The 23,871-nt window shown below is 39.7% G+C and overlaps 1 protein-coding gene across 3 annotated transcripts in view; it reads left to right on the top strand.

Moving 5' to 3' along the window:
- Positions 1–18,430, top strand: part of RAB27A (RAB27A, member RAS oncogene family) — a 74,185-nt gene extending 55,755 nt beyond the window's left edge. For all 3 annotated transcript variants that reach the window (XM_027123070.1, XM_027123072.1, XM_027123071.1), the window contains exons 4-6: positions 1,541–1,644; positions 6,791–6,914; positions 16,092–18,430. In XM_027123070.1, the coding sequence (XP_026978871.1) occupies positions 1,541–1,644; positions 6,791–6,914; positions 16,092–16,290 (427 nt within the window). In that variant the 3' untranslated portion in view covers positions 16,291–18,430. The remainder of the gene's footprint in view (positions 1–1,540; positions 1,645–6,790; positions 6,915–16,091) is intronic.
- Positions 18,431–23,871: the final 5,441 nt, after the last annotated feature.

Genomic DNA, 23,871 nt, shown 5'->3' with positions numbered 1-23,871 from the left:
ACGTACCACAAAAAAAAAAAAAAAAAAAAAAATTGCAGTAGAGTTGATTTACAGTGTTGTGTTAATTTCTGCTTATGGTAAAGTGATTCAGTTATACAAATATATATTCTCTTTTATGTTCTTTTCCATTATGGTTTAACACAGGATATTGAATATAGTTCTCTGTACTATATAATAGAACCTTGTTGTTTATAATAGTTTGCATCTGCTAATCCCAAACTCCCAATTCATCCCTCCCCCACCCCTCTCCCCCCTTGGCAACCACAAGTCTGTTTGAAGTTGCTTTTAGTTAGCTATAGCCATGTTATCTCTCACAATTTCCTTGAAGGATTTTGTTTGTTTAACTTTTTATCACGGGAAACTCCGAGTATATGCAGAAGTAGAGAGGAGAGTACAGTGAACTCAGGTACTAATTCCCTGGTTTCAACAGCCATCAAGTTGTGGCCCATCGTATTTCACGTATATTCCTCACCTTTTCCCACCACCCTCACTGCCCAAATATTTTGAAGCAAATCCCAAATAGCAAATTATTTCATTCGTAACTATTTTGGTACGTATCTCTGAAAGATAAGTACTCTTTTTGTAAAAACATGGATTAGAAATAATTGAGAAAACTTAAAAGAGCGGATTAGATGACAGATTCGTACCAGTATTTTCTTCCCTGGAGCCTTTGCCTGACAGTTGCAGGCTTTGCATAAAAGCAAAATAAGAGAAAACCTGCTACTAGAGGGGGAGAGAGAGGGGAGAGAGCAGGATAAATCCTTGGTGGAGAGAGTACCAAGAAAGGGGAGACTGAGGCGATACTATCCCCACCTTAAAGCCAAAGAAATGGTTCTCAGAGATAAGAGATTTCTTTAGAGACTGAACATTAAAAGGTCATGGAACACATTGTGATGTTCAATCAAGTCAAGCTTTCACAGGACAAAGAAGACAAACACAGCAAGCACCATTGCTTTTGGCCTATTTAACTCTTAACTGTACAATAAATTCTTGTCTGAGACTAAGGAATCACGAGCTAGTTCTTGTCATCCCTGTCCAGCAGGCTGGGTTTTTAAATCACACGGCCTATTAACACATAAACTTTTATCAGTCAGATAAATAACTGTAATGTACATGTTTGGAATAGCATCATCTAACTTATTTAAAATTTTTTAAAAGTTTACACAAATGGTCTTTATTTTAAAAGAAAATTGCACGTTTAACTTTGGATAATTGTTGGCATTTTCGAAAGTCTAGATTTGTTTTCACATATTCTTTCTTGCTCTAGATAACTACTTACTATATTTTGTATGCTATCCAATATCATTGATTATGTACATAATTCTACACTGTTGAAATTATCTATTAATGTAATACAGTAAATCTTGCACAAATAAGATTTATGCATGTATAATGTGAAGTTACTAGAAACAGCGGCATGTTATTAAACATCTAACTTGTTTTTGATGAACTATTGTAAGAGGCTGAGGGCACTGCTGGTGGCTTTATCTCTCAAGAGTGGGGCCATGGTTTAGGTGACCAATCTGCTTTATGTTCCCAGGTTCCGCAGCTTGACAACCGCATTCTTCAGAGACGCTATGGGGTTTCTTCTGCTTTTTGATCTGACAAATGAGCAGAGTTTCCTCAGTGTCAGAAACTGGATAAGTAAGTGTTAGTAGTCTCCCTGCCTCTTGCTTCCCACTCCCTGCAATAAAATCCCTTTTATATTCTACTTCTTTTGTAAGTTGTTCTGTAAGAGCTCCTAGTGCTGTTTAAGATGCTGTTTAAAGGAGCAAGGCTCTTAGTTTAGGGGTGAAGATAACTGAAATACTCTGCTTTCCCTAGTCATGCTCACTTTCATTTGTTGAGTGCATCCTGCACTCTAGATACAAGGAGTGCTTTCTATGTAATCTCTTCATCAGTCTTTTCCACAAAGGGGACTCTCATCTGCATTTTATAGATGAGGAAATAGAAGCCTAGAGAAGTGCTATCAGGTATTTTACCATCCCAGGGTTTAGAACATATATTACATTGACCCTTTTGGAAACTTAATGGACCCTGCCCCTGGCTCCATGTCTCTTCTGTATTTAGAGGCCCCTTTCTACTTTTAGGGCCACAGCATTTACCAGGAGGATCCCGTCATAGAAACCTCTAGAACTGCATTGGCCAGAGTGGTCCCCAGCAAAATATATATGAACCTGCATTTTGGCTCTTTGGAGACAGCCTAATCTCTTACATGATTGGTTATAGTAGCCATTTAAAATACTGCTACTTGACCAAATGTATCATTTTCTTGCCTTGCAAATGTACATTTTCCTCTGTTGGTTGTATTAGTGTTACCTTAGAGAATCTATTGAGAGGGCTGTGATGTTAAATTCTTAACATCCAAATCTTTAAAGTGAAAACACTTATTTTGAAACACCCACTACTTAAGAATTTGGAGTTTTTGTATTATGAAAGGGTAATGGGCTGTGGTTTTTATAGTAGAAAACCTTATTTTAAAAAATGAGGGACCTCCCTGGTGGTGCAGTGGTTAAGAATCCGCCTGCCAATGCAGGTGACACAGGTTCATGCCCTGGTCCAGGAAGATCCCACATGCCGCAGAGCACCTAAGCCCTTGCACCACAGCTACTGAGCCCACATGCCACACTACTGAAGCCCGTGAGCCTAGAGCCCATGTTCCACAACAGAAGAAGCCACCGCAATGAGAAGCCTGTGCACCACAGCGAAGAGTAGCCCCCGCTCGCCGCAACTAGAGAAAGCCCGCGCGCAGCAACGAAGACCAAGCACAGCCAAAAATAAATAATTTTTCAAAATAAAAAAAAGAGTTTTTAAATAAGTAATTTATTAGTGCCTTGTGGTTTTCAAAGCATTTTCACATAGTTTGTGTCTGATCCCCACGTGCCCCCTGTGAGCAGATGCAGGGAGGTGGTGTGTCCTAATTTTAGGTTGAAGATGCTGAGCCTCACAGAGTAACAGACTTGTCCAGTGACGTGGAGCTTATGGCTTTTGATTCAGTGGCCTTTTTTTCCCCTTGATTCAGTGGCCCTTTATGTTCTTTCTCAACTAAGTTGATCACTAAGAGTTGAAGAGCTATTTAATACTTTAAATATAGGTTCCCCAATTTAGTCATGTTTACTGGGCTTCACTTTGTTAAATGCCTGCCTGAGTCACACACCCTTACAATTGAAGGGTGGTGGCTATTTCTAATCTCTTATCCTCATTCCTTGCTCATCATTCTCGCCTCTGCATCATCGGAACAAATTCTGGGGCTTTCTTAAGTCAAGCACTTTATAAGGATTGTTGTTAGAGATGGGCTCATAGAATCTTAGCATCGAAAGAGCATCAACCCACCTATTTTTCACTGGCAGAAACTGAAACTCTGGACAAGATAAATCTTGTCCATTTGGGCTTTATGGCTAGTTAGATGAAGAACAAAATCATGTGAAATTATGTGTATGTATGTATTATTTTATGTTTTCCTTATAGTGTAAAAGAATTCTTTTTGCCCAGTTAGGTAAAGAAAACATGCATATTGGAGATTTCGCATCTTCAATGGAAAGTATTCTCCTCCCTCCAGCCCCGTTTTTAAAAAAATGATATAAGGTTCAGTGTCAGAGGTGGTAATAGCAAATCTTAATTAGGAATAAAAATTTGTTAATTATCTATACATTTTATTTTTCCTCTTCCTGTTAGTATTTTGACTATTAGAGGAATCATTCATTTCTTCTTTTTTTTGGTCAAATTAAAAAAAGTATATATATGTGTACACACTAATGGTGATAGAAGAACAGAGGCAGTGTTGCATTGAGCAGGTAGCTGAGTCCTGGGCACTGAAGGCCCAGGGGGAGGAAGCAAGTCTGCCCCCTCCCTTTGCTTCTCTAGAGCTGCATTGCAGTCCCTTCTCCCTTGACCCAAGATCTGTCCATGCCATCTTGGGCAAGGGGTAAGAGTCCCAAGGTGATCCCTGCTGAGTTTAGGAGACTGAATAGAGAGCTGTGTCCTCTGGGCCTGAATTTGAAATCTGAGAGCAATCAGATAGTTTTTATCACTCACCTGTCTTTCTGGAGCTTGTAGGAGGAGCCAGTCATGCCCACAGGCAGCGTGTTTTGTAGGGAAACTCTAAAGCAGCCTATATTTCTAAACTTTTCTTCTGTAGCCTCACATAAATGGGACAAGAGCCCAGCAGGTATATTTTTAACGTATTTTTGCCTTTATATTTTTATTCCTGTTATTCTCTCTGTCTGAAAAGCCCTCCTCACACCCACTCCCATTTCCTTAAAAAGTTGAGTTTTACTTTTTCTTTAAAATATAGCAAAATATGGCCTCCATGAAATTTTCTGTGATAACTTTGTTGGATTAAATTTTTTCTCTCCTCTTAACTCCTATTACCTTTTGTACTACTTACAGGGTCCGTATCACATACCACCTCTAGTTGTAGTTATTTATGTATGTGCTTTTTTCCTTGGTGAGATGTTTTTAAAAGAATTAATCAATTTACTTAAAAAATTTTTTTTATTTGGCTGTGCCGGGTCTTAGTTGAGGCATGTAGGATCTTTAGTTGCAGCACGCGAACTCTTAGTTGCGGCATGTGGGATCTATTTTCCCTGACCAGGGATCGAACCCGGGCCCATTGCATTGGGAGCACAGAGTCTTTAGCCACTGGACCACCAGGGACGTCCGTAATTTACCTTTTTTTCTTTTGTGGCTGTGTTGGGTCCTCATTACTGCGCACGGGCTTTCTCTAGTTGCAGTGAGTGGGGGCTACTCTTCGTTGCAGTGCGTGGGCTTCTCATTGCGGTGGCTTCTCTTGTTGTGGAGCACAGGCTCTAGGCACACAGGCTTCAGTAGTTGCAGCACGTGGGCCCCAGTACACGGGCTTCAGTAGTTACAGTGCCTGGGCTCAGTAGTTGTGGCACATGGGCTCAGTAGTTGTGGCTCATGGGCTGTAGAGTGCAGGCTCAGTAGTTGTGGCACACAGGCTTAGTTGCTCCACAGCATGTGGGATCTTACTGGACCAGGGATCGAACCCACGGTAAGTAATTCACAGATTTTGTAGAAAAGTTGGGAAAAAAGAAAAATTATCAGTTATCGTACTTCCCAGACTCCTCAAAGTAAATACTATTAAACATTACTACTGGTAATACACAGCAGCTCTAAATTCTTTATTATATTAACTTAATGATTGTCAAGTGCAAGCATGCATCTAGATCCCCCCAGAGGGCTTGTTAAAACACAGATTCCAGGCCTGAAACCCAGCCTTCCTGATTCAGTAGATCTGGGGTGGTACCTGAGAATTTGCATTTCTAACAAGTTCCCAGGTGATGGTTAGGCTGCTGGTCCATGGACCTTACCTGAAGAGTTGCTGAATTAACTCATTTAATCCTCACCTAAACCCTATGAAGTAAGTACCATCATTATCACCATTTACAGATGGGGAAACTGAGGCACAGAGTGGCCACATAACTTCCTCAAGGCCACACAGCTAGTAAATGGCAGAGCCAGGATTCAACCTTAGACACCCTGAGTCCTGAGTTCATGCTCATAACCATGACACTGAATAGACATGGTGTTAACAGAGCACAGAGTCTCTCTGGAGACGAGAAAGGTTTCACAGTAGAGGTAACTGAGAGGCAAGTCTTAAAGGAAGGGTTGGGATTCCCTGAAGGAAGGTTGTATTTGGGTATTCAAGGGTGTGGGGACAGCATGTGTAACAGCCTGGAGGAAAGAAAGGTCTCGGCTGTTGTTGGAAATGGTACACAGTTTGGTCTTGCCTATATGGGTCTTGTTTCCCCTAACTGTCCCTTGAGGGCAAAGGTCAGTGCCCTGAATTCTACACCAAGTATCAGGCCTCCCTTATTGCTCAGTAAATACTTGCCGGTTTGACTGTCTCCTGATAAGATATAGCGAACATGACTTTATAATGAGGAACTAAAATGTCAACACTTTTCTGGTTAACCATGATAAAAAATAAATTAAGCCACACATTTTTGAGGATGTCTTATTGTGCAAGTTTGGGTTGCTTTCATTTCATTGTGGAGTGTGATGAGGAAGAAATAAGGCTTTATTTTCCTTCTTTGGGAGATTCAGCTCTTTAGCTCAGTTGAATTTCCCTTGATTTAACTGCTATTAAAAATTATTGCCTATTTACAGGTTTTCAGGTGAAAAGAAATAGCAGCTATGGAGTAAGAATTGTAGTCTCCTGCTTCTTGGTTCTGGTGACAGAATCATTTACTACTTATTCTGGGTTTTCTGTCTTCATTTGATCCTATATTTTGTTTGTTTTAGATAAATTGATTCTGCCTTAGGATAATAGGAAAATGTGAATAACATTTCAGATGGAAATAGGTTAGTTTATAGAAAGACAATTTGTTTTAAAATGTCATTGCTATGGAGAGAAAATATATGACAAACAGAGCTTTAAGATTAGCCATAAGCACTAGTAAATCCTCCAAGTTTTTTTTTTTCAAATGGCCTTCATAAGAAAGACAGCTATGTTGTATGTGTATGCATGTGTGTGTGTGTGTGTGTGTGTGTGTGTGTGTGTGTACATAACTTTTGGAGAGAGAACAAATTCTCCCATTCCTCTCCGATATAAATAAGCTGGGGTATGTGCATAAGGGTAGGATTAGTTTTACATCTCTGCCCCATCCATTTAGTTTTATAGCTTAGGGTCTTGGTGCTTTGAAAGAATTATATCAGTTCCTTATATCTGTGTATCCATTTACAGTTTCAAAGCACTTTTGCATGTATTCTCCACTGATCATAGACTTACATTACTTACCTATAATAAATTTTCTTATATTAATAGGCCAGCTACAAATGCATGCATATTGTGAAAACCCAGATATAGTGTTATGTGGAAATAAGAGTGATCTGGAAGACCAAAGAGTAGTAAAAGAGGAAGAAGCCAGAGGACTTGCAGAGAAGTATGGGTGAGTATTTTTGTGGAGGAATCTACAGGGCAAGTTTCCAATGCAAACATTTGCATATGAATGGATAACAAAAAGGGCAAAAGCAAAAAATTGAAACACTCAGGTGTAGCCCTTGGGGGGAGGTGTCAAATACCTACTTTGCATATTAATATTATATGATATGGGAACCATAGCAACAGCAGTGGGCAAGGGCCCTCATTCAGTGCTTCAGTACCGTTTTTCTCAGTCTCTTGGTGTTTGAAGAAAGACAGCTTTGAGGTCAAATGCCCTAACTATGTAAGGCCTCCTTTCCAAGATGCAGGTAAGAGACACCCAGGGTAAGGAAATTCTCTATATTCAGCGAGGAAATTTCAAAGCCAGTTCCTATGCTGCTGTAGAGAGCTCCCGCAGACAAGAAGGCCTTATTGGCTTTGGAATACCTGTGCTGGGAGAGGACTGTGAAGATCCCCTTTGGTTTAAGCTGTGTTTTTGTGCTGGAGAATCAACTAAATACTGTCTTCCTCCTTTAGCTCAGGGAATAGGTTCGTAGTAGCAGCAGCATTAACTGGACATGAGAGAAGGGGTCAGCCGCTGCTAATTAAGGTGTCTGGGGCACGTCTACAAAACAATTTGTGCTTTACTTTCTTTCTGCCTCTAATATAATGAGAATGCAAATGTGTATGTATTAATTACCCTTAATATAAGTGGGAGGCAGCAAGTAGGGTAGAGAAGGAAGGGGGGGGTGGAGAGAGAGAGAGAGAGAGAGAGAGAGAGATATGGTGTGGGGTGTCAGTAGGCTGTGTGTAGGGGCGTTACCACGCTGGCGGCCTCTGTTAGGCAGGCCCGAGGAGGCCCTTTCCCTTTTCTTTGTGTGACCCCTGCTTTGTTCTTCCTTGGGCTGATTGAGTTCGGAAAGCACTCAACAATGGGGTTCAAACCGGGGGTGGGGGGGAGTGGAAGGCCCGGTGGGAAGGAGCCAGAGTTTGGAGAGCTTTGAACACCAGGTAAGAAGAGTGGACTTGATCTCCCGGGACACAGGAAGTTGCCGAAAGCCTTCAAACGTGGAGGGCTGTTATGAGTACTTTCCCAGGTCAGTCTGGGGATGACGAGTGGGGTGAAGTGGAGAGCTGTCGGGCAGCCTTTGTAAAGTGTTGCTTTGTGTCCGACTCTGGAGCCCACAGGGCAGGCAGTCAGAGGGGAAGATGGATTTGAAGTGGCGGAGAGCCAGAACCAGCTGGGACCCGTAATGATGGACTGAAACTTGTATGAGTTCTTATGGCTTCTGACCTGGATGGTGTGGGTGTCCTACAGAAGCCAAGACCCTTTGCCACAGAGCTAAACACACACACCTGGCCCAGGAGTTGGAGAAGCTGAAGGAGGATCTAGGGGAAGGTGGAAAGGGGGCAGGTCTGGTCACTGGTCTGTGCCAACGAGATGAGCTAGTGGAGAAGCGTCGATGTATGAGCAGAATGGTTGCTCCTTCACTTCCGCCCTCTGCATCCGCCCCGCTGCATCTCTCTGTGGTCCACCCTGACTGGGAAGGGAATTCTGGGAAGTGTTGTTCAATCTAGCCAAGCTGACAGATTGCAAAGCCACCACAGGTATGGAGTGGGGGCCGGGCACTGGTATCTTTTAAAAGCTCTCCATGTGATTTTTGTGAGCAGAGGTTGAGAACCTCTGACGGAGGTGATTCTGAAATGGAGGCTGACAGAGCCCTGCAGGCGATTCTGATCACCTGATATGTCCCCTCCTCTCATGAGAGGCACTTTGTGTAAAGTAGTGGAAGGAAAGAGGGAGGGATCAAATATCGTGGAGGATTCTGAAGTGTTGAAGCTGGGCGCTGTGTTGCAAGGGGGTGAGGAGGAAGTAAGTGATGAAGCAACGGAAACTGTGGACCATGCTTTTGAGAAGTGTGTTTGCAAAGACCAAAAAAAAAAAAAAAAAAAAAAAAATAGGGCAGCTAGGGGAGTTAGCTGGATCAAAGAAGCACATTGTCAAGCTTTGTGGGGGAGTCTGGATTGATTTCTTACCCTCTGGCCTTCTTCAGCCCTTTGCTTGTTTCCTCTGGGCAGGTTCTTAGGATCCCATCTCCTGCCTGGTATGAAAGAGCCTGGCATTGCTTTCTGACTATATGGGGGCTCTGGGGATAACAGGGATTGTCTTCCCTCTGTGCCCAGGTTGGAAGATCTGGGGAGTATTTCATAAGAGGGACTCAATGTAAAGTTTCTGAGCTGAGTTAAAATAAGGAGAGGAGAGATTAGCAGATAAGATAATTGAAATTATTGAAGAATGGAAAGGGGTGGAAACGGACATCCCTCAGGATTTAGGAAGCATAAAATAGAGTTCTGTAGGCTGTCTGGCAGAGGAAGGTGTAAAGGGGAAATTTGGTTCACATGCATTTCACAAATTTGAACATATAAGTTTAATGATTATTTTCACAGAAATCTTTTTTTCATTTTTAATAATTGTAATATTTTCATGGTTGCACATGCACTAGAGGACTATGTTGGTTAGTCCATCTATGTGCTAACACTCAGAAAACAGTAGTTTACGGCATATCTTCATATCTTTTGTATGTTGTCTGATAAATTTGCATTTTTTGTTACTATTGTATTGCCTTCTCTCCTCAGTTCATAAAAATGGGTCATTGGTTCACAGGTGGTTCTCTGAAATATACATGCATTTGGAGAGTGAAAGACTATGTCTCAGAAAAACTTTGCAAACGTAATAAAAACATGTTACAGTGCAAATATGGAACATAAATCTGTGTCTGCTGGGACAAGTAAATCTGAGAATGAGGGCTCATGCAGCAGCCCAGAATAGAAAGGGTGAATTGGATGCATGATGATGAATATTCAAAAAATTAGTTTTAGTAGACTAAGAATCCCTTCACCCCTAATTACCTTTTTTTTTTTTTTTGCTATAAAACGTGGTTAAATTGTAATGTGAAGCTCTTAGGTCACTTCCTAACACAGCAAAGCGATGTGCCCCATAAAGCAGTCGAGTTTTTTAGAACAACTACAAAATAATGCTTTTTAGTATGTAATATTGAATAATATTGTCAATGAAATCGGAGAAGAGAGCAAAACAGAGGGTTATTCAAATTTGTACTTCTGCCAGTCAAAACTATTATAGTTCACACTGTTGCTGAAATAGTTTTAAAAATAGCTACAAAGTCAGTGACAAATATATTAAAAGAGAAAGCAGAATGCAACATTGACAACATTCGTCTTTTAGATGATACCGTTGAATCTCAGACTTTCGTGTGCTCCAGCTTCACCTGAACGCTGTCCCACTGAGTTTCTCATTTAGTACGTCTGGGATGAAGCCCCACATTTTACATTTCTAGCTGATTCCTAGATGCTGCTGCTGTTAGTGATTGAGGATAACACTTTGAGACCCACCTGTGTAGATGTCGAGTTACTATGAGCTGTGCATGCTGGCAGATATTTTCCTTGACAGCAGAGCTGGACAACATCATTATGCACAGACTATGAAGCAGGTGTGTACTTGTGCCATGCTTGGAGAAGGGAAATGTGCTCAATGACTTAACATCGGAAAATCCATGCTAAATCCAGGAGGATTTTTTCTCTTGCACAGTTAATGACATCAGCTTTGATACAGACTGGGCAGGCACACTGGGATTGGTACCAAAGGAGCACCAGCCACAAGTGGGTGGGAAAGGACTTTATTGTGAGTAAAAATGGTTGCATCTAAGCATCCTTCTACCCTCTTTATTCACAGAAGATAGTTGGTGGTCAATATAAGCCTTTTGTTTTTGATTCAGGGTCGAGGGAAATAGAGAACATTATGAATATGATGAAAGTATGATAATTGAAAGTATGTATTTCACATGTGCTGTGCAAAGAGCCAGCAGATTTTTAAAAAATGAGATATAATTGATATATAACATTGTATTAGTTTTAGGTATACAACTTAATGATTTGATTTATGTATATATTGTGGTATGATCACCACAGTAAGTTTAGTTAACATCCATCACCACATGTAGTTACAATTTTATTTTCCTTTTTTTTTTTTTCTGGCCACACCTGGTAGCGTGTGGGACCTTAGTTCCCAGACCAGGGGTGGAACCCTTGCCCCCTGCAGTGGAAGTGCAGAGTCTTAACCACCGGACCACCAGGAAAGTCCCATGTAGTTACAGTTTTTTTTTCTTGTGATGAGAGCTTTTAAGATCTATTCTTAGGGGCAGCAAATATAAGACAACTTTGTTCCCCCACTGGAGACTGCTGGCTAGTGATGAGAAGGGTGCTCAAGAGTTTCTTGAATGAAAGATGTGTTAAAAACATTGATTTACAACATTAGTAATACGAGTACAGACCATTTCTGGGATTTCAAGTGGCTTAGCTCAGCATACTGCTGTCAGTGTCTTATCTAGTCTGAACTAGATGAAATGTATGAATAGCTTGATCTCTAATAGTTTTTTATTCTTTGAAAATTTGTGGACATCCGACCCTTATTCAAGAAATAAATTAATGCCGTATCATTGGGCACATTTTAAAACCACACACATAAGCTGCAACTAAACAGATAAGGCTGATTTCCAGAGCCCCAAAGACTCAGTAGAGGACCTGAATTTCATTTGGGCACAGTCTCCCAGGCTGAAACAGTTTATACCCTCACTGTTTCCTGTAAATGCTTGTTCATTTACCAGCCAACAGGCCATGAAGAGCAGTGAGACTTGCTTCTTACCTTAGTGAAAAATATCTTCATAATTTCTGGATCCACACGTGAGCCAAATATCTAGAAGCATTGGACAGAATCACCAAATACACTTGCTTTCATTCCTGGGATCTAAGATCTTCTAGTGTTGTAGAAATAAGTCATGGAAAAGAAAACATCTAAAAGTGTGGGTCCTAACCTATGACATGAGCTGGATATAGGTGTCTCGGTGAAAAGCTGCAAATGATTAGGCCCACCCTAATTTTCGTTTTGTGCATTATTTTTTAATTTAGAAATTTGTGATTTATCAATTTATTAAAAGCACATCAAAATTTGTATTCTGCATGTGTTCCAAAAGGTCATTAAGTGCTCGTTTACAGATTGATATCAATTAGCTGCACATGATTTTTTCAAATGTTTGGCAGTACTGCTCCCTAGTCATGCTGCTCTAGCACCACCATGTGGCGAGAAAGAACAACACACCTGTCTCCATGCTTAAAAGGGGGACAATTGATCCTCTTGAATTTAAGCTAAGATTACTAAATTTTTGCCTAGAAAGTTTTAGGAAAAGCAGAATATTATTTTTAGAGAAGAAGAGAACCCCATTAGATGAACACTGATTGAGCACTTGCGGATGCTAGGCTTGTGTTAGGCCCTTTACGTATATTACCTTATTGCCTCCTTATCAAGACCCCATGAAGCACTGTTAACACCTCTTTACAGACGCGGAGAACTGTTCAGATAAAGTAGCCCGAATGCCTTCTAAAAGTGAGCATCAGGAAGATATGGACATAAAAATATGACTGACTCCATCCACTAGACTTCCTATGCCCTTAGGACAAGCTGAGCAAGTCCAATTTTCAAATGTGAGCACAAGGCACATTTCTGTGTCTGGGGCATCATTTTATGCTGGAACAGAAGTCTTAATTCAGGGTCTTTGATGTGCATCTCATCTAGTTTGCTTTTCGTCTGGCAGCTCAAAGAACTGAGAGTAGAGAGGAGTGATCTCTAGCATTCATTTATTCCTATAGAAACAAAAACCGTGTTGCCCCAATTGCTCAGAAGACTCTGAATAATTAGTCAAAAGATTTTAAGGTTGTTAACCTGACTCCTGGTCACATCACCTGAAGATTCACAAATGGCCAGTAAATATATTTTTAGTTTGTTACTAGAATTTGAATTATAACTCTAAACTATATCTCATTAATACTGTACCTATTTTAATATGAGTGACTTAAAAATGTACACCTTCACTCATATACCCTGAAATTATACCAATTAAATATTTGCTGAAGTTAGTAAATAGAGAATAGCTCATAGTTCTGCTAGAGGCACCAGTCATTTATACTTCAGTATTGATCAGTAAAGTAAGATCCATTTTCTCTCAGCATTTAGTGATGATCACTTGGGGGCAGTAAGGAACCTCTTATGGTTTGACAGGGACTGGAGGGAGACAAATGCTTTGAAGCATGAAACATTTTGGCTAGGACAGATCTGAGTGAACCATCTCTGACGTAGGGAAGCATGGTTCAGTTTACCAGAATTTAGGGCAGGATTGTATATCAGCTACATTGTGGATTAAATCAATGCTTATGGGCTAGTCTGGAAATTTAATGTTTATAATCTTGCTGAGGTCTCTTGGAGCTATGATTTTCCATGATTCAGTGACATTGTTTCTATGTGTCCTAAGATTTAAACAACAAAATTAAAAACAAACTTTTGTAACCTAACCCATTACTGCGTTGGAAATAAGGAATGTTTGTCAATGACACATTTGTCAAAAATTACGCATTTCTAAGTGCTTGAAATGTTAACTCATTTAATCCTTAATAGGAAGATACTGATATTATCTAGTTTTATGGATAAGGCAACTGAGGCACAGATGTTAATAGCTTGCCAGGGCTACACAGTCGGTAAGGAGTCGTACTAGGATTTGAATCCCGGCAGGCAGGCTCCAGAGGTTATGGCTCTTAACTATTCTCCAAACTGTCTGTAACTTCCATGCATAGGTTTTATTATTTTTGTTTTTGTTTTGTTTTTTTGTGTTTTTTTTGCGGTACGCGGGCCTCTCACTGTTGTGGCCCCTCCCGTTGCGGAGCACAGGCTCCGGATGCGCAGGCTCAGCGGCCTTGGCTCATGGGCCCAGCCGCTCCGCGGCATGTGGGACATTCCCGGACCGGGGCACGAACCCGTGTCCCCTGCATCGGCAGGCGGACTCTCAACCACTGCGCCACCAGGGAAGCCCGGTTTTATTATTTTTTAAAAAGTATTTTCAACTGTTCTTTCTCATTTATGCCTTAAAAATTATTGTGAGGTAATTACCAGGAGCTGAGATGGAAGAAACTATGGAAAATAGAAATAGCTTAATGGAGATCCTGTTGGGGAATTCATTGAGGCTGAGGACTCTATAGCTGGAAGGATATTCTTAATTGACTTTGAGGAAATTTTAAAAGTAAGATGTACACTATTATGACTAGTATTTACAAGAAAGTTTACTGCTCAACTACTTTTTTATTTTTGTATTTCCAATTTCAGCCCATTATTCTCTGAGGGAGAGATGAGTTTTTCAGTTGCTTTTCCATTAAACAATAGCTTTCTGAATGGTGATAGAATGATCAAGCCTTCTCCTTAAGTATAAGAAATGTTCTGCAGATATTAAATGATTCTTCATGGGTATAATTGAGAAAGAGCACGATGGAGAAAACCTAAGTATTTAAATTTTGAGAATTCTTAATCTAAAATGCAGCTCATGTAAAAATGGCAGCATTACAAAGTGTCCCCAGGACTTAGCTCAATCACATAGGTACTTGATAAATAAGTATTTATTCAGTCCCCACAAAGAATGTCTTCTTCAAACTTGGTAAAGAAATACTGCATGTGACCAGGGGGATGGGAAAGATGTATTACCTTCATTTTGTGGCTAAGGCACCAGATGAAGAGGTAGGGAAAAAAGACTGACAGTAACCAAAGAGATACCCAGGCAAGAGGTTTAAAAACTACTGAGATGATGTAATTTGCCCAGTGGACCCTTCTCTGATTAAGATATTTTAGAGCCAGCATATGAAGGGCTATGAACATGGTCATGGTGGAATCAGTGGAGCAACCATGTCCTTCAGAACTCACAGATAGGTAGATAAATCCTCAAATGAAGTGATGGTTCCTCAACCGGCTTTTAAGAGCTATACTCAAACAGGAGAGGATTGTAGAGTCCAGTTGCAAGGCCTGCTACCTCCCATAGGAAGCGAGCAGATAATAAGGCAACATCTTGAGGAAATCATAATGGACAAATAGCCTTCCATCCCTACACATGTGCCCCTAATGTGCTTCTTGGTGACACAGGAAGCAGAACAGTTGTGAAAAGATCTGTAAAAGTAGTAAGAAGGTTAAAACAAATCTGGAAACGCTCTCCTGTGGAAGCTGCTCCTAGCCAGGAAATGAAAGAATAACCAAAGTTGTAATCAGAGTCATTGATGTAGTGTTAACATGCTATGAGAAGACAGGAAAACAAAGACATTCTTCAGGAAAAGTATTGTAATAGAGTTGGATGTTAAAGTCTCTATAAATGTAAGGAGTATTTTACTGAATTCAATTGCAGGGCTCCCAGAGGTGCTAAAACAACTTTCTTTTGTAGATTTTACATCTAAGAGCATTTTCGGTCAGATTCCTTACTAAGTGGTGGGAATGAAATCAACAGTTTGAAGAAAATACAATTTTATCACTATTTTCATGACTTTATTAAGAAGGAGGAAGAACTTGGCAGGTGATTGATTAATCCCCTTGCAAAGACTGACTCTAAGTATGAAAGGTGACCACCATGACAAGACTGACGTCTTAAGAATATGTGAAAAGTAGCCTTACAGTTTTGAAATGATGCTTTGTGAGTTACTAAAAAATTACACCTAACCTCGGGTCCTGGGATAACAAAACAAACATGCTTAAGATCGATAATACCTGAGGAACTCTGAAGTGCTGTGGAATTCAGAATGTCTTCAAGTGTGTGGTCCAGGAATACAGCCTGGAGCTGACAAGTGGCAAAGCCTTTGACAAATACAGCCAGGGACCTCTGAAGTCTCTCTTATACCAGCTTTTTTTTTCCCCCCCGTATGTATCAAGTGAAACAGAGTTTTCTGTTTTGGAAATCCTCATGCAAGTATGCATATTTGGAACCAGTGGAGCCTATAGTTTAAGTTGGTTACACTAGAATCAAACCGCTGTGGATTCAAATCCTGGCTTCGCTACTTTCTAGCATAATGAATTTGGGCACGTTGCTTTATCTTTCTGAGCTGCAGTTTAATCATCTGTTAAATGGGAGTAAACACTTCCAGAAGTTTTATGTCTGTAAATTCAGTGTCAATTATTTTATTTTTCACTTTTTAATGTGGCCTGTGTGGCAAAATGCTTTTGTTGTCTTGTATATTTGTATTCTTCCGATTTTTTAAGTTGAATTATCAAGAGCAAAAAGGTCACTGTCCTTTCCCTCCACATGTTGTTACCCGAGTTGTCACTGTCTTCCAGAATCCCCTACTTTGAAACTAGCGCTGCCAATGGGACAAACATAAACCAAGCGATTGAGATGCTCCTGGACCTGATAATGAAGCGAATGGAACGGTGTGTGGACAAGTCCTGGATTCCCGAAGGCGTGGTGCGATCCAACGGTCACACCTCTGCAGATCAGTTGAATGAAGAAAAGGAAAAGGGGTCATGTGGCTGTTGAAGAGTCCAGCGAGCTACACAGTAGTTCAGGTGGCCCATGTCTGTGACCTTCTCTACGGTGATACACGCACGGCACAGGGAGAAATTAACGGGCATCGTGTACAAACTGCTTCTCACCATCCCAGTTAGACCTATCAGTAGAGCAGCCGGTTTTAAAATTACTTTGCTGCAGCTTTGTAAATATTTCTTTAAGATTCAGCCTGAGAGTGAGGAGAAATATTTCACATAGCCCGAAGTGCCTTATCAAACCTTAGCCCATGGCAGTAGATCGTTCAAGCAGTCAGGACTTTGTAGCCACAGAACAGCGCATTTATTATGTAGAATGACTGAAGATACTGTCCCCTGCCTTACCATAGATAGGCCTGGAGTCTCACATTCAAGATCTTAGACGTAATATCAGTGTTTAATCCAAATTTGAAGACCCTTACTTGCACCCAAGGGACCTTCTAAAATGCCATCTAAACCATTTGAATGTTAAATAAGAATATACACAAATGATGCTTCAATGTCTTTGAGTATTAATTTATGTAAGCATTCTGTTTAAAATGAAATAGGGCAAATTATTGCCCATATCTACAGACCTTGGATAAACTGGATCAAGAAATTGTATGCTCATTGTGACTGTTGCTGGTGGGAAAGGGCTTGGGGGTGAGGCCTGGGGGGGCTTAATGTTGTATAAGCAGCTGAAGGGGGACTTCTGGCTCCCTGCTAGATTCCCGTTGCTCTGAAGGGTTGATTGAAGGGCCAGGGAGCTAGATTTTTGTGGCTTTCGTTCACTGTGATCTGTGCATTTATATGTGGCCTATGTGCTGACCCCATCTGAACATAGCTGGTGCTTATGCCGAAGTTATTTGTGATAAGTAAACATTTAGCTTCTTTTTCTTCATATGTATAATGTTGGCCTGGCATCCTCAGGCTGCAGTTTCAATTAGCTTGTGAACAGTCATCTTGTTTTCACCCTCAGTCTCTATATTGTTGATCTTTGCAGCTTGTTTTGTTTTTACATTGGTGGCATTGAAGGAATTATCTTATAATTACATAAAATATCTGTTTACTATTTGGTGGAAGATGGATGGTTGTGTTTAAGCAGTTACATTTGTACTCTAGCTCAGCATAAGAAAAATGGAGTGTTCTGTAGCCTGTAGTTTTCCTTGAGATCATGGGCATTTACTGTACTTGTTGGGTCTTTCCAAGGTCATGTACGCTTCCACATTGCCAAAGTGTCTTTTTAGCAAATTAAAGGTGGTTTCAAAATATGCTTCATGGCAGTTGCTTACAAAAATCAAAGGGGAAAATTCTTATTTATTAAAGTAGTTTAAGTAAAGTAGATTAAAATTTCCAAAGAGCTTAATGGCTATTTAGGAAGAAACACCCACCACTCATTATAATTTAAATAAAGAATAAAAATGAATGTATTTTGTGGTGGCAAATGTTTGGCATAACAGTAATTAGAAAAATACAGCTATGATGGAAAGTAATTACCTTTATGATGATTTTCAAACGGCTTTTCGTTGAGCATCTGTCCTGCGTTTTTTTTTGCCATTGCCCTCCCACCATCCCCTTAAGAAACTTAGCTGTGTTTACTAAGATCTTATATATTTCTATCCGTGAAATGAGGACCTTTTTAAATACTAAGGATTCATTGAGTCCTATGCATTTGAATTGTGTATCCTGGTGAGAAAAAGATCCAGACATTTCAAGGGCAGGTTCATCCTCACAGGCAGTGCCTTCTAAAGTTGCCACAAGACTTAAGTGGAGTAAATGATAATTTCATAGCTACATATCAGGGAACATTTTATATGATTCATTTGCATAGTTAAAAGGAAGACAATATCAGTATGTTCCAACCTATTTAGGAACCAACTGAGAAGTTAGCTACAGATTCCATCGGCCTTAAACATAATACACAATTAAACATATACATGATATTGGCACATGCAAGAGCCATCTTTAATTATTGATGTAAATAACCTGTATTCTCTTTGGAAAGCATTTGTTTAAATTTATATTGAAGTACCAATATAAATTTTTGTGTGCGTCCATGTATTTTCCTATTGACAGGCTTCTGTAAAAGTGAAGTGTATCTTCAGTGAACTGTGTGCCAATTAAGCTTATAATAAAAAAGTGGTTTAATCTGTCAAGTTTGGATGTGAACACAACTTCATTTCCCATCACAATAAAGTTTCAACCAGAAGTCATAATGCTAAAGGAAACCACATTCAGAGACACAAATTCCATGAGGTGCGTGATGAGGGACCAGCCAAGACAACATATTCTGGAGCAGATAATTCAAATATGTTATCCTCGAACATTTATGGAGCATCTGCAGTGCAGGAAATGTTGTACTAGCTGTCCTCAAGTGAACAAAGCAAGGATGGTAAGGGCGTGAACTAAGGCTGGGACTGAGAGATGGGTGCAAGAGGCATTGGGAGCGGTGTGGTACTTGACTGGATGAGGAGGGACTATGTGGGGACATGGACACTCTTACCTTATTTCCTACCACCACTGTTCACCCCACTTACTCCTCCACAGGCATACGGGCCTCCCTGGAGCGGCCAAGTATGTTCCTGCCTCAGGAATATTTGCTGTTCCCTCTACCTGGAACGCTAGTCTTCCATATATCTGCATGGCTCCCTCTCCCATCAGTTAAGACAGTTCAAATGTCACGTTGTCCAAAAGGACTTTACTGATCACCTTATATAAAATAGCAGTCGGGATTCCCTGGTGGCGCAGTGGTTGAGAGTCCGCCTGCCGATGCAGGGGACACGGGTTCGTGCCCCGGTCCGGGAAGATCCCACGTGCCGCGGAGCGGCTGGGCCCGTGAGCCATGGCCGCTGAGCCTGCGCGTCCGGAGCCTGTGCTCCGCAACGGGAGAGGCTGCAACAGCAAGAGGCCCGTGTACCGCGAAAAAATAAAATATCAGTCACTCCCCCTCATGGTCCCAACCAGATTGTCACCTGCTGCCTTGTTATCCTGCTCTGTTTTTGTACATGTCACTTATTACCACTCAATATATTTGTATGTTTGTCTCCATCCACTAAGATATAAGCTCCATGAGGACAGGGACTTGGGAAGTTTTCTTCAAAATTGTGTTGCCACTACCTGGAAAAGGCCTGGTATACAGTAGGTACTCAAATGGTTATTGGTGGGCTGAATAAAGGACTTAAGATGCAGCAGGGTCAAGTGAAAGAGTTTTCAAAACAGGAGTCACTATTAACGTTCAAAGACAGGAATAGAATTTGAAAGTAACCACTTCAAAAATGTTTAGAAATGCTCTCATATAATAAATCCACATTGGTTTATTATGAGAAATTAGGATATCTGAGAAGTTTATTCTGGTGTTTTGAAGTTGATGTCAAGATAGCTAATAATCTATTGAAGAAATGTTCAATGAGGACTTTTTGGCCGCTCCACGTTGCATGCAGGATCTCAGTTCCCTGACCAGGGATCAGAACACGTGCCCCCCACAGTGGAAACACAGAGTCCTAACCACTGTACCGCCAGGGAATTCCCAATAAGGAGTTTTTTTTTTAATTGAACTGTTGTTGATTTACAGTATGTGTTAGCAAAGTAATTCTTTGCTAACATTATGCATACATTATATATGTATATGTATAATATACATATGTATATTCTTTTTCAGATTCTCTTCCATTAGAGGTTATTACAAGATATTGAATATAGTTCCCCGTGCTATATAGTAGGTCCTCGTTGTTTATTTTATATATAGTAGTGTGTATCTGTTAATCACATACTCCTAATTTATTCCTCCTCCCTCCTTTCCCCTTTGGTAACCATAAGTTTGTTTTCTATGTCTGTGAGTCTGTTTCTGTTTTACAAATAAGTTCACTTGTGTTATTGTTTAGATTCCATATTTAAGTCATATAGTATTTGTCTGCCTGGCTTACTTCCCTTAGTATGATAATCTCTAGGTCCATCCATGTTGCTGCAAATGGCATTATTTCTTTCTTTTTTATGGCTGAGTAATATTCTATCGTATATATATTACCACATCTTCTTTATCCATTTATCTGTCAGTGGAGACTTAGGTTGCTTCCATGTCTTGGCTACTGTAAATAGTGCTGCAATGAACAGTGGAGTGCAAGTATCTTTTCGAATTAGAGTTTTTGTCTTTTCTGGATATATGCCCAGGAGTGGGATTGCTGGGTCATATGGTAGCTCTATTTTTAGTTTTTAAGGAACCTCCATACTGTTCTCCATAGTGGCTGCACTAATTTACATTCCCACCAACAGTGTAGGAGGGTTCTTTTTTTCTCCACACCCTCTCCAGCATTTATTTGTAGACTTTTGATGATGGCCATTCTGACTGGTGTGAGGTGATATCTCAGTGTAGTTCTGATTTTCACTTCTCTAATAATTAGTGATGTTGAGCATCTTTTTATGTGCCTGTTGGCTATCTATATGTCTTCTGTAGATAAATGTCTCTTCTGATCTTCTGCCCATTTTTGAATTGGGTTGTTTGGGTTTTTTGATATTGAGTTGTAGGAGCTGTCTGTATATTTTAGAAATTAATCCCTTGTTGGTCACATCATTTACAAATATTTTCTCCCATTCTGTAGATTGTCTTTTCATTTTGTTTATGGTTCCCTTTGCTGTGCAAAAGCCTGTAAGTTTGATTAGGTCCCATTTGTTTATTTTTGCACACTAAAGAATGTTTTGCTTGGCTTTTTATAAGCTGGAAAACTCTATATGGTATTTCCAGGTCTTCTATTTTTGGCAATATGGGTGAGTATAGAACTGGAAAACTCTCCCAATATAAAACACTTGATAATGCTGGATAAAATATAATGAACATTTTTTTTAATGAACTCTTGATCTCTTAAGAAAGTAAGGGAAATACGCTGAGACCATCCCTCTTTTTCCACAAAACAGACAACAGCAGCAACATCAGCAACAACAATGGCAGCAACAGAGGGAACTTACAACAAACTGATACTGAGTGTGGTTTGCTTTTGGTTTGGTTTTTTCCAGCATCAGTAATCTAGGTGCTTGGTTTTAATGGCTACATGCCATCATGGGAGAAAGCTTTGGATCTGTTGGAGGTAGGTTACTGGGGTGGAGGGCCCCTACCTCCAAACACACACAAAGCCAGGGCCTGGTCTATGTCTTAATCTTCCCTGAGCATTTATAACCATAAGTATGCTTTTACACAGGTTTGAGGTTCAAGTTTACATTAGCCCCCTTTTCTGGGAATGTCTAAGCCAAAAAATGAACATAAACTAACATAAAGTGATTTGTGGTTGGTAATACCTCTGGATTTCTTGGGAGAAGCAAAGTAAAATCTCTTCAGAGAAAACATTTTCACCCAGAACTTACAGGATTTTTACCGAAAACACCCTGCTAAGAGTGAGCTCACTATTTAAAATGAAAACCCATTCCTTCCTCACCCCCTTCAAACCCAAACATGCGCAAGGGCCAGTGAACCAAAATCCAGCAGATAATATAGTTATCAGATGGAGACCATAAAGTAAAGATGTTTAAAATGCTTACAAACATAAAAGGAATGGAAACATCTGGGAAAAGAAGACTTTATTAAAGATACAAGACTGGTTTGAATTTTAGAAAAAGACTTCCGTATATGGAAAAATGTAGATATTGATGTTCAAAATGGAATGGTCAGAAGTTAAATGGCAGGTTTGACAGATGAAGAGAAAATTGGTGAACTAGAAGATAGACTGGAGGAAATTATACAGAATTCAGCAGACCGGGATAAGGTATGAGGGAGGTTAAGAGAGATAGAGGAAAGATTAAGGCTCCAACTTATGTCTAATAGGAATTCTAGAAGAAGAAATGGGAGGACATAGAGAAAGAGGAAATATATGAAAAGAAAATAGCTGAGAATTTTTCAGTAATGGTGACAGACATACACCTTCAGATTCAGGAATCATTAAGTCTCAAGCAAGCTAAACAAAAAGAAATAGTATTTCCAAGATTTCAGTTCAGTCTGTTGGACGTGAAATACATGTTTGTTGTTGTTGTTAACCCCTTCCTCTGTATTCCATTATAATAATTGGAAAGAAAAACATTTTCTAAGACTGGCTACTCACCTATTCAACCTAGAGCGAAGCACTGAGTATGCTCATAGGCTGAAGGGAACAGAGTCTCAAATGAAGCCTTAAGGTGTGGGATTAAGAACACAGATAAGGGATAGGGCCCCTGACACTGAAGGTAAGAAGTGAAGCTGGGTTATCATGTTGGTGAGAAAGGCAGGAAATTTCTTCTTGAAGTAAAGGGATAAAACTGAGAGAGTTGGGAAGGAACTGTGTAAAGAGCTTGGGAAGACTGATGAGGCTCTTCTATAATTATTGAGGGGGATGAGAGAGGGAGAAGATCAAACAAAAGTAAAATAATTTTCAGTATCTTGGTTGCCAGTGAAGTGTTGGGAAAATGTTTATTACTGAAATTTCTGATGTGTGCCTTTGTTATTAACATTGTTCTGGAATTGCATGTCAAGTGATTAGCAAAGAAAAATAAATGCAAGTATCAGATAAAAAGAAAACACATGTATTCACAGATTATAACTAGACAAACTGATTCTAAAGTTAAAGAAAAAACTTTAAGGAATAGCTAGAGAAACAAGGAATAAGAAGGCCAAGGAAGGAAGAGGAGGACTGCTGGTAAACCGAGTTATTTAAAAAATTACAATAATTTAAACATTTTGGAACTGTCACATAAATAGATAAATCAGTTGAACAAAGTAGATAGACCCATGGAGAAGTGATATTTTGAATTAGTGGAGGAAGCAATGCCCTTATTCAACCTGTGGTACTGGGGGGAAAAAATGCACCGGAATCCTATGTTATTATTTATACTTAAGCAAATTCCAGATTAGTTGAAAATTCAAATGTGGAAAATGATACTATAAAAATAATAGAGAAAAATATTTGAAAAACAATTTTGAAGAGGGAAATGCAGTTTCAAGCAAAACACCAAATCCAAAACCACAGAAGAAAAGATTAATTTGGATACATACAAATAAGACATTTCTGCACAGAGAAATGCTATAAGCAAAATTTAAAATATTGATAAATTGGGAAACAATTTCTGAAAGTTAGAGCAAAGCTCTAAATTTCTTAATATGTAAAATGCTGTTAAAAATCAACAACACAGTAGAAAACTGTGTGAAGGACATAAACAGGCAATTCACAGAAAAAAATAGATGTCAAACATTTGTAAAGATTCCTAACTCCACTCATAATCAAATAAATGCCAGTTAAAATAATAATAAAAAAATTTTTAATCTCAGATTGGCAAAGATCACCTTCGACAAAGACGTCGTGAAGTAGGCATCTTATTTGTTCTTGTTGAGTGTTAATTGGTAAAACCTTTTGGAAGGCATTTAGTATTATCTACCAAATTTTAAGTGTTATAGGCCCAGCAACTCTATACCAATAAACTCTTCTGAAAAAAAAAAAATTAGTAAGGATGCTTATTATCTCCCAAAGATAGGAGACAAGATACGAAACAAATTTCCAAATACAGGCGACCAATTAAGATGATACCCTCCTACAACTGCGCTTATGTAACTATGGAAGACAATGTGAAGTATTCACTGATAATA

The sequence above is a fragment of the Aethalodelphis obliquidens genome, unplaced genomic scaffold (genome assembly GCF_003676395.1).
Source record: "Aethalodelphis obliquidens isolate GAN/ISIS:26980383/991018 unplaced genomic scaffold, ASM367639v1 scaffold26, whole genome shotgun sequence".
NCBI classification, from domain to species: Eukaryota; Metazoa; Chordata; class Mammalia; order Artiodactyla; family Delphinidae; genus Aethalodelphis; species Aethalodelphis obliquidens.
The sequence above is the reverse complement of the archived record's forward strand: the minus strand, read 5'-3'. Positions and strand labels throughout refer to the sequence as shown.